The sequence below is a fragment of the Formica exsecta genome, unplaced genomic scaffold (genome assembly GCF_003651465.1).
Source record: "Formica exsecta isolate Colony F162 unplaced genomic scaffold, ASM365146v1 scaffold504, whole genome shotgun sequence".
Lineage (NCBI taxonomy): Eukaryota > Metazoa > Arthropoda > Insecta > Hymenoptera > Formicidae > Formica > Formica exsecta.
In genome coordinates this window covers 421,546-433,679 of record NW_021852284.1, presented here as the reverse complement: position 1 = coordinate 433,679, position 12,134 = coordinate 421,546, and the positions used below count along the sequence as shown (strand labels likewise).

Below are 12,134 nucleotides of genomic sequence, written 5' to 3'. Positions count from 1 at the left end.
CATCAAAATATATAGCCGCCGTGTTTGTTATTTTCTTCGTGTTGGGGCAAAACCGGGTACCTACACACTTCATGTAATGAAAAGAAAAAAAACTGTTATCCTGACTTTGTCTCCTTACAAAAAGCATTTGGAAACAAAAACTATCACTCAGAAAAAGAAACCACCAGAAAAAAGCTTTTTGAAACCCCTGAAGTTAAAAAATTAAATAAGAAAGTCCTGCAGCAATGTAGAACAAAAGGATATCTTTATTTGTAATTTCTTATATATATATGTCTTATAATAAATCATATATAATTTTAGCATTAATTGATTTTGTCTTTACAGATAAAAAAAGTCAGTCCGAAAAATAAAAATAAAAGCCAATTATTTAAAAATCAAAATGCCTGCTCATTTTGAAGATGACATTGTTATTACGGGTATTTCAGGTAATTATGCTGGTCTTCAGCAGCCACGGTCAATTCGTTACAGGAATATAATGCATTGATATTTTTCTAGGTCGTCTGCCTGAATCCTCAAACATTGAGGAGTTTAAAGAGAATTTAATGAAAGGAACAGATATGGTAACCGAGAATGATCGCCGTTGGTCAGCGGGCATCTACGGGGAGCCGCCTAGATTCGGCAAAATAAAAAATCTTAGTAGTTTTGATGCCTCTTTCTTCAGAGTGTATCCTAAGCAGACACGCGTCATGGATCCGCAGCTTCGTCTTATGCTAGAAGTGACATACGAGGCAATAATTGACGCTGGCATCAATCCATCAAACTTAAGAAAATCACGTACTGGCGTGTTTGTCGGTGTATCTTTTTCGGATGCAAATCATATATGGAAAACAGAATCAAACGGTTTCTACATTTCATAATCTTATCATGAAAATTTCCGCCTAATAAAGTAATATTACAAAGTCAAAAAAAAATGGTTAGAAATAGTCAAATTACTTTTTAAATATAAATGTATTCAATATTTTACAAATATAAGAGATATTTGATACGTTAGAATTATGATTTCTTTATGAAACAAGACATAAAAATATAAAGAAATTTAGATAAAGATATAAGATTTTAGCGAAAAAGAGATATAATTGATTAAAATATTATTTTTTCACAAATATACACAGTTTAAAAGTTAGATTTACAATATATATATCTGCAAATCTACTTATTATTAACGAATTATAAATTTTTACTCCAAAAACGCTTTAAACCTTAGCTACATATAACCTTAGCTATTATATCTTTTGAGATTGAGTAAATTATATAGGATACTTATTGTCTGTTTGCAGAATACAGAGTGCTCGGATGTTTCAAATCAATGTTCGCCAACAGAATCTCTTATTCATTTGATTTTATTGGACCCAGTTACACAGTGGATACGGCCTGCTCCTCGTCCTTGACTGCTATGCATCAAGCAGTCGTCGCGATACGCACCGGTGAATGCGACTCTGCTATCGTCGGCGGATTAAATATAATACTCGATCCAGCGAATACCATTCATTTTCATCAATTAAATATGCTGTCCAAGGATGGCAAGTGTAAGACATTTGACACCACGGCTAACGGTTATGTGAGATCTGAAGCAGTGATCGCGATATATCTGCAGAAAACGATGGATGCACGCAGAATATACGCCAAGGTGATAAACACGGCAACAAATACGGATGGCTACAAACCAGAAGGTATTACCTATCCGAACAATGACATTCAGTACTTGATGTTGCGCGAGTTATATAACAAAGCGGGAATCGATCCAAGAAATGTGGTTTATGTAGAGGCGCATGGTACCGGTACCCAAGTTGGTGATTCTCAAGAAGTAGATGCCATCGATAGACTATTCTGCAAAGACAGAAAGACACCGCTGTTGATTGGCTCCGTCAAGTCAAATATGGGACATGCGGAACCCGCTAGCGGACTGTGCTCGATCGCTAAGGTGTTGATCGCGATGGAAACCGGTGTAATCCCCGCAAATTTGCACTTTGCTGTTCCAAATCCAAGCATCCCAGCACTAACCGAGGGACGTATTCGTGTCATCGACAAAGCTACGCCATGGAACGGCGGTCTCGTTGGCATCAATTCGTTCGGTTTCGGCGGTACAAATTCGCACGTCATTTTAGATAGCAATCCGAAAGCAAACATATCATCCATGACAAGTACTATCGAACCACTGCCGAAACTAGTCGTCGTATCGGGCCGCACAAAAGAAGCTGTGCATGTGTTACTAGACAAGGCAAATGAGCATCGACAAGATAATGAGTTCTTGTCTCTATTACGCGCCGTACACAGTGATAACATATCGGGACACAACACTCGCGGCTACGAGATACTTGCTCACGATGGTATGCGCGAAATAGCCCAGGAAAATTATGATGAGAAACGCCCCATTTGGTTTGTATTTTCCGGCATGGGCACTCAATGGCCGGGCATGGGCCGTGAACTGCTTGGTATTGAAACATGCCATCGAAGTCTGCGTCGATGCGCGGACGTATTGAAAAATCACGACATCGATCTAATGAATATTATAATGAATGGCACCAACGAGACATACGAGATCGTAACAGATGCTTTCGTATCGATTGTGGCAATCCAGATCGCTCTCATCGATATGCTGACATCCATAGGTATAAAACCGGATGGTATAGTTGGACATTCCATCGGCGAACTGAGTTGTTCCTATGCTGACGGTGCGTTTACGCTAGAACAAACTATTTTGGCAGCCTATTACAGAGGCAAATCGATCGTAGATTCTGACTTGGAACCAGGCGATATGGCAGCAGTCGGTTTGAATTGGGAAGAAGCCAAAAAAATATGTCCGTCCGATATTAGTTTAGCTTGTCACAATTCCGCGGATTTGGTCACCATTTCCGGCCCGTCCGAATCTGTACAGAAATTTGTAGAAGTGCTGAAGAGTAAAAATATCTTTGCCAAAACGGTCAAATGTTCCGGCATCGCCTTTCATAGCAAATACCTTGCCCCGGCTGAGTCCAAGCTGCGCGCCTTGCTCGACATAATTATACCAAAATCAAAACAAAGATCTGGCAAATGGATCTCCAGTTCAATACCTAAAACCGCATGGGATAGCTCACTTGCACAATTCAGCTCATCAGAGTATTTTGTGAACAATATGTTGTCACCCGTGCTCTTCAAAGAAGCAATCGCGCACATTCCGGATAATGCGATAACTATCGAGATCGCGCCGCATTGTCTGTTGCAGGCGATTTTACGCAGATCGCTACCATCGACGGTGATCAATATCAGCCTTCAAAAGCAGAATCATTCAAACAATCTGATCTTTCTATTGTCTAATGTGGGAAAGATGTACATGGCCGGCGCGCAACCCGATATCCTGAAATTGTATCTGTCGGATACAGTTAGTTTTCCCGTTGGTCGCGGAACACCAATGATCGGACCTCTAATCAAGTGGGATCACTCTAGTACATGGGAAATACCGGTTTACAAGCACGAGTCAGAGGGATCGTCGGGAGAGCATATTGTGGAAATAAATCTATCGAGAGAAACGGATGCATATTTAGCGGGACACAAAATCGACGGTCGAGTTGTTCTTCCAGGCCCCCATCTCGCGCTCATGGTTTGGAAAACCTTCGCGAAATTACGCAACATTTATTTCGAGAGACTTCCGGTAATCTTTGAAGACATGTGGTTCCAGCGAATCACCTTCTTGCCGGAAAAGAAAACCGTCAAATTATCGATAAAAATCATCGAAGAAACAGGATATTTTGTGGTCCGTGAACTCAATACAGTAATTTTTAGCGGTAACATACGCACTGTAGAGCCCAGTGAAAAAGATGAGCTGAACTTGCCTTTGCTACCGATACCGCCTACCGACAAAGAGTTTTTATTACCGTTGAGCACCGAGGACGTTTATAAAGAACTGAAGCTGCGCGGATACGAATTCAGCGGTTTTTTTAAAGGGATAAAATCCATCGACAGTTATTGCACTGTAGGCGAGTTATTTTGGTTCAACGAATGGAGCTCATATATAGATAATATGTTTCTGCTTAATCTTATAGCCAACGACCGGAAATTAGTGTATGGATCAAAGATTCGATATGTCGCGATTGACCCCGTTCTTCACAAACAATTGGTCGACAAGTTACCAAAAGATGGCGGATTGCCAGTATATCATAACAAGAACGCTGATATTATTAAATCCGGCGGTATTCTAATCAAAGATATAAAGACTACCGCATCTCAACGACAGCAGATTCAAACTAAACCCAAGTACGAACGTTACGCGTTCGTGCCTTACGAAAATTCGTACAGCCTAGATCTGGAAAATCATACGAGAGGGAAAGTTCACGCACTCACTGTACTCTTAGAAGTTATGTGCGAGAACTTAACGACGTTTAAAATTAATGCCGTTGAAATTGCGAACAATCAAGCCCCGAATAGCCGTTTGAGACCATTTATATTAGATATTATGCATGAAAAGCCTTTATTTACCGTAAGTACTTATCACAGATTTTTAATGCACATTGTGTCACTTCAGAAAGTAAATAAATATAATTTCGATTGAAGATTCCGTAATTTACAGATGAAAATCCCTTAATACAAAATTATTTGAGCAAATTCTATTTGATTGTAAGCTTTTTTGCGTGAACAATTCTAAGTGCATATGAACTTTCTGCTTCTATTGTTTTAGATTAATCTACAGGAAGACGTCAGTTCCATCAATGATTACACGACTCGTTTTAATCAAATGAACGTGAAGGTTAAAGTTACGATGCCGGAAGCGAACGATGCAATCCCTGCTCATAATATGCATCTTTTCATAGCGGCGAATGTACTGTCTGGACGATCTTGCACTATTCTAAGAAATCTGGCTGCTAACTTAAGATCCAATTGCTTTATTCTTTTGGAAGAAACTACTATACCACTCAATTTAAAGATTATACTGAAGGAAGCGAATCTGACGTTAGCTGGAAAACAAATCGACTCCTCGGGAAAAATTTATCTCTTGTTAAAGAAGCGAAGGAAAGGAAGAGAACTTATCGTTGTATATATCACAGAAAAAAATTTCTCATGGTTGGAGAATGCAAAAACAGCGCTAAGAAACTTAGACAGCAAGAATCAAGAAGTGCTCTTTGTATCTCAAGGCGAAGAGTCACTTGGTACAATTTTAAATAAATAATTACATATATAGATTCGCTTTTATACATATATATATATATATATATATATATATACACCTAAAAAGATGCATTTTAATAATTGTAACGCTGTACTTTATAGGGTGAACCTTTTCAAAAAATGAAGGATAGATTGCTAAAGAAATTAGGAGTACAGGAAAAAGAATTCGAAAAGGTAGGCATCCTTAGCTAATCTTTTTTGATCTCTTATGAGAATTCATAAAAAAACTTTGAAGTTTAAGTTCGCGGTGGTGTCAATGGGCAAGCCACAGTTCATTATCGACTCGCCGGACTGTTGTATCAAAGTCGACGATTTCCTTCCTAGATTTTCCGGTCAGAGTAAGTATAAATTATGTTTCTATTCTCCATTTTCTAACGCATGCGAATAAAGTGAGCGTCGAATAATCGCATAGTCTCACTATATTTAGTACATAGTACATTGTAATATGATGCTGATGAAGAATAAATTTTGTAGTCTATCCACTTTTAAACGCAGGCACATCGCCACACAGGCCTTGGCTTGGCCTGGAACATGTCAACAAAGCGCCAAAGCGCTCTCGTAATATATATATATACACCTAAAAAAAAGGAACACTTTTTATACGTTAAAAATTGGGTTATTTTCAGATCGCTAAGGTCCGTTCTAATAAATCGCCAACCACAGTCGATTATTTCGAGAATATTCTTGGAATAATCAACTGTTATTGATCAATTTGCTTACGACTAACGACTTACGACTTATTGTAGAATGGGCCTAAAACTTGGCGAAAAATCATCGTAGATAAAAAAAGCATTTTGAAGCTTGAAGTTTCTGTACTTTAACTATGCTATCAATAATTTAAACAAAATTTTTTAATTTTCTCATTTCTAAAAAATACAGGTCTAGTTTCAAAATCGTATAGCTCGGCCAAAGAAAAAAATTGTAGAAAAATTAAAAAAGAAAGAATTTTATAGACAAAATGTTGTATTTTATGAAACTTGATTTACATCTTCCAAAAAAAAACTTTTTATTGAGCTGCAGAATATCAAAAATACGTAATTTTGAAGAACAAAACAATGTATTTTTTTAAAGCACAGAACAAAAAAGATCAAAAAAATTTTTTTTCTTTTTTTTTAACAGTATATAATAATTCTTTATATAATATTGTTACGTAAATTGATCTCGAACTATCGAACTCGCGCGACACAACCAGCACTTACGAAGAAATGCTCTTTATAAAATTCCAGAAACTTTAATTATAGAACACACAAGGAATTCATATAATGTAATTAAAAAAAACGGAGCTATCAGTAACATACTCACACTTGATAATTATTCAAAATTTAAAATTTTTGCCGTAGTTGTCAAAAAGACTCGCACGTCGTTTTGGAAATAATCTTTTTTCTACCGCAACGAACGGCATAACTGCGGCACAGGAATATCATAGAGCCGTACACTATAATTAAAAAACTCATTTTTCTCTTTTTCAATTTTTAAAAATATCTGTTTAGAAAATATCAATTTGATCTGTTTATTTTAATTTTGTTGGAATGTTTATCAGCATATTATGTTTTGTCAACTATCCTTACTTTTAATTTGCAGGTCTAATTGGATTTATAAACTCCATCCGGCACGAGACTACAAACGTGCGTTACGTCTTCATTCAAGATAATAACGCTCCCAAATTCGATTTATCCGCAGAGTTTTATGTGGAGCAATTGGATAAAGAACTATCGGCTAATGTGTTAAAAGGGGGTCAATGGGGCAGCTATCGGTATTTGCAATTAGATTGCCACAATGACGTGCAAGTGGAGCACGCTTATGTAAATACACTAAAGACGGGAGATTTAAGTAGCTTGAAGTGGATTCAAAGCCCATTAACATACTGTCAGACAAAATATATAAATACACTCTGCAGTGTGTACTACGCGTCCTTAAATTTCAAGTAAGTTTTGATAAGAGTTATTCGTCTCTCATTCAATTAATAATATGGACATAACATATTGTCATATTGATAAATGCAATTGATAAATAAATTTTGTGTTAACAATAGGGATGTTATGCTAGCGACTGGTAAACTATCAACAAACACCGTCTCATTATCAAGGATGGAGAAGAATTTATTAGGACTTGAATTCTCCGGAAGAGACGCGAACGGTAATAGAGTAATGGGTATAGTTAAGACAATGGGATTGGCGACCACCGTGCTACCGGATACCGATCTTCTCTGGAAAGTACCCGACAAATGGACATTGGAACAGGCGGCAACAATACCGGTCGTTTACGCGACCAGTTACTATGCTTTATTTGTACGAGGTCAATTGAAAGCGGGAGAGAGCGTGTTGATTCACTCCGGTGCGGGCGGTGTCGGTCAAGCGGCAATCGCCATCGCGCTGCATGCCGGCTGCACAGTCTTTACTACTGTTAGCACGCTGGAAAAGCGGCTGTACCTCAAGAAAACATTTCCGCAATTGACCGATAAGCACATCGGTAATTCCCGAGATTCGAGTTTCAAACAATTGATTCTTAACGAGACCCAAGGACGTGGAGTCGATGTGGTGCTAAATTCGCTTGCAGAAGAGAAACTGCATGCCAGCATACAATGCCTCGCGATCAACGGTCGATTCCTCGAGATCGGGAAATATAACATATTAAATGGCAACCGCATAGATATGTCGATATTTTTAAAGAGCATCGCTTTCCACGGTATACAGCTAGAAACGCTGTTTGAGGATTGCGCGGACAAGCGAGAAACGATTAGATTTGTTACGGAAGGAATCGAGAACGGTGTGGTGCGTCCGTTACCGACAAAGGTATTTCGGGAGGAATATCTCGAACAGGGATTCAAATTTATGGCGACGGGAAAGCACATCGGCAAGATATTACTGAAAATTCGGGACGAGGAGCAGCAGAAGAATGTGCTGCCGATACTAAAGACGATGTCGGCCATACCGCGTACCTATATGAATTCGGAGAAATCATACGTGCTGATCGGCGGTCTCGGTGGATTTGGCCTAGAACTGGTTAATTGGATGATCGCCCGCGGCGCAAGATTCATCATTCTCGTGTCCCGTACCGGCATACGCACCGGTTACCAGGCATTCCGCGTGCGACATTGGCGTGAGAGCGGAATCAAAATCATTATCTCTACAGCAGATATCACGACGTTATCAGGTGCCGAACGTTTGATTGACGAGAGCAATCGGCTGGCTCCGGTAGGCGGTATATTTAATTTGGCCGCTGTGTTACGCGACGGTTTCTTTGAGAGCCTGCAAGTAGCCGACTTCGAAATGGTAACCTTGCCAAAAATCAACGGTACAAGAAATCTGGATACGACGTCGAGAAAATCCTGTCCGTCATTGGATCACTTTGTTGTGTTTTCGTCTATATCGTCTGGCATTGGTAATCCGGGTCAATCTAATTACTGTCTTGCGAATTCAGCTATGGAAAGAATGATGGAGCAGAGACGTGCCGCTGGTTTGCCCGGTCTTGCTATTCAATGGGGTCCTATCAAAGATGTCGGCTTATATGAAGGTGAGATTTACGTCTTTACCTTTTTCCATGAAATTCAGTGATTATTATATTATTTTATTATATTATTATTAACAGGAACAGTATCAAAAAATAGTTGCAGATTAATTATAAGTTTAAAATAAATGTTGTTTAAAAAGTTTTGTTTAAAATAATTACAAAATAATAATATTATGTTATCAAAAAAAGAATAACAAATTAGAAAGCGTTTAAATATTGTGTAAAATATCCTCGCAAATCGCCAAAGTCGACAGTAATCGTCGATATTATATAATATATATTATATGATACTATTATTTTTATAGATACAAAGAATAGAAACATCTATACAGGCGCTGTTTTAATGCAACATTTATCCAGCTGTTTTGCAACCATGGACATTTTTCTTCAACAACCGTACGCGGTACTATTATCCACGGTGATAGCCGAGAAATCCGTGAATAACAGCGACAAAGTTGACTTCGACCAAATCATTCGCAATATCCTTGGTATTGAAAATGTCTATTCGATAACTCCCGATGACAACTTCGAAAAGTTAGGTATCGATTCACTGGCTTATATGGAGATAAAACAGATTCTTGAAAGGGACTATAATATTATGTTATCGTTCCGAGAGATGCGTGCCTTGACTGTAAATGAAATGCGAGGTTTATTAGCAAGCGCTGTATCTCGCGATTTCTTAACAAGTTAGAAGAGAATGCAAAGAGGATCGCAAGTCTCTATACATACTTTTTAACTTAAATATTTTTCTTTTAAAACTTTTCTTTCCAATGGCTTTCCAATGTGTGTGTAAATATAATGGTAATTACATGATTTTTAAAAATGATGATAGTATGATAATGATATGGTAATGATATGATTTAAAAAAAACTATTTGATAGTCATATGATTAATCAAATGATGCTAGTTAATAAGCTTCGTGCCCTTGGTATAGGTGGAACTTTCTTGGACTGGCTCTCTCTATCAATCTTTATAACAAATAAAAATTCAAAAATTGTAAAATTGTAAAATTCTTTTTCTAGGAATATCGCGGTTTTTTCGAGGATCCTTCAAGGATCTCATTTGGGTCCTTTATTCTTTAATATATTTATTAACGACTAAAAGCAAGCCGACGACTTAAAGATTTTCCGTCGAGTCACTAATCTATTAATGCCTCTTACCTACAGCTACCTAGATCTTTTCTCTTTCCAGAGAAATATAAATCTTATTATGAATGCTGCATTCAAGAGACTTTTGGTTTTGTAAACCGGTCGTGTCAATTTTTTCAAAAATGTTAATACTTTCAAATTATTAAACTGTGAATAGGCTCTCAAGATCAATACTAATTAACATACAAATAGCAATTTAGAGCCAACGCTGGTTTCAAGGCGCATACTTTATTTTAGTTATAAATTAGACATTTGTCATATTTTAAACGAAACGAACGTTTTGGTCCCTCCTTTGGACCCTCTTCAGCGTAATACAAATACTAAATTATCAACATCGCATAAATGTGAATTATATAAATATAAAATATAAATATAAATGTAAATATAAATTGTAAAAAAAAACCATTATATGAATCAAATGCGTTGTCGATAATCATGTCGTTTAAAATTATTGTATTGCATCCTTGTGAGACCGCGTTTAGAATGCTTCAATCATCTGAACTCTTTATTACGCAAATAAGTGTACTTTGCTTGAGAGAATTTAACATCGTTTTTTTCGCCATGTTAGTTTTAACTTAAATCAATGAACTTTTTCGATCATAATTATAATTGTTTGTTAAAAGAAATAAATCTGTTAACGTTAAAGAATCGCCCAGTTTTGTTGCACTTGGTATTCGTGTGTAAGCTGGTTAATGGATACATTGATTCTCCTGATTTGCTAAAGTCAGGTCATCAATTTACGAATTGCGGATAAATCGCTTAGACATAATGAATTATTTTTTATTGAATCTAATCGTATCTTTTATAGAAAATATAAACTACTCAACCGTATGTACTCGTTGGCAAATGATTTTTCGACGTATATTGACTTTTTTAACACGAGTTTTAATTCAATTAAAAGAATTCTTCGGTATTTAGTTTAATATCATTAAATGTTATTATCTTATTTAATATGTATCTACTCTTTAGTTGTAATTTTTCTACTGTAATTTTTTTCGTCTTATTCACACACACACACACACACACACACACACACACACACACACACACACATCTCAATCTGTGTCTATTCTTATTAACAATCTGTACTAGAAGGTTTTTCCATATATGTAATATTCCTGTAATATTACTAGCAGCCTATTGGCTCCTGCTCAAAAGACGCGACAACGCTTGCCGCGCGATAAAAAGCGACACAATAGCTAATCAACTTACAATTTCTCTACAGGAACAAAAAATTGATTCTAGCCGTTATAGTCATCTGGAATAAAAAAACCAAACAGATTCTTAATGTATGAGTGTAACAATAATGTGAACTAGATTCGAATTTTGCGACTTACAAAACTAACCAATTTTTTGGTAAAAAATGAAATTTTTTTTTGGGACACTGCTATTTTTTGTTTTTCAATATTTTTTTAATTCTAGTTAACGCAATAGCCACACTCATACAGATTAAGAATCTTTTTGGTTTTGTTTATTTCAGATAGCTATAATGGCTGTGGAATCATGTTCGCCACAAACAACAATTTTCTTTTAGATACTCTGATTTGGACTACTATAACTCTGAAATAAACAAATATTTTTGTTTGAAAAAAAATTAAGGATATACTTGAAATGTTATTTAATAAATGTGCAAAGTTTAGAATTAATATGTTTTATACTTTTCTTTAAAAAAGTTCCCAAAAATTGCCTTATTTTCAGAGCGTCAAACTAGAAAGACCCCTTAAAAGATCAGAAATGCGAAAATAATACTTTTCTCAGGAGATTTAAATATGTATTTATACGACATTAAATTAAAAAAACGACTAAAGCTCCTTTTTCTCTATTATTGTCTTTTTCACTTTCATTTTATTTAAAAATATTCAAGTTTGATCGCTTTGAGAGCGATTAAATCCAATTTACCATGAATATATATTTGATCAAAAATAGGTTTTGAGAGAATCTAATTAATATAAATAATATAAAATATATTCTCCGTTTTTGACGTTATTTTATCTTTAAAGTACAAGATTCTTTGCGCTGATTAATCAATCAAACGCTTACTCGAAGTATTCATTGATTAATCTAATAATCCAAATATCTCTAAAATCCAAGACAGAGTTTGAGTTTTATTCATTTCAATCGGTTTCAGAGAATTGATCATTCTTGATCACTCGAAAACGCTATATGTTACCACCGGCATAGCTCTCAGGTTCATTAGAGTACTCAAACCTCCTCACCCGGCAAATGCCTTCGTTAAGGTGGAGATACCATCGAGGAGGTAAAATTTTTATTACAATTATTTAATTGAAATAAAAATTATTTTGTTTCATAAAATAAATATGCACTATATAATATATG

The 12,134-nt window shown here is 36.2% G+C and overlaps 1 protein-coding gene and 1 long non-coding RNA gene across 2 annotated transcripts; both read left to right on the top strand.

The window, feature by feature from the left end:
* Positions 1-330: 330 nt before the first annotated feature.
* LOC115241706 (fatty acid synthase-like) lies at positions 331-10,639 on the top strand. The gene is made up of 7 exons (XM_029817615.1): positions 331-425; positions 496-840; positions 1,278-4,453; positions 4,652-5,120; positions 6,721-7,063; positions 7,172-8,652; positions 8,955-10,639. The coding sequence occupies exons 1-7, from the start codon at positions 380-382 to the stop codon at positions 9,338-9,340; spliced, it is 6,246 nt and encodes a 2,081-aa protein (XP_029673475.1). The 5' UTR covers positions 331-379; the 3' UTR covers positions 9,341-10,639.
* LOC115241707 lies at positions 5,237-5,700 on the top strand. Its single transcript, XR_003884954.1, has 3 exons — positions 5,237-5,313; positions 5,375-5,477; positions 5,635-5,700. It is a non-coding gene; the product is annotated as an uncharacterized LOC115241707 (long non-coding RNA).
* Positions 10,640-12,134: the final 1,495 nt, after the last annotated feature.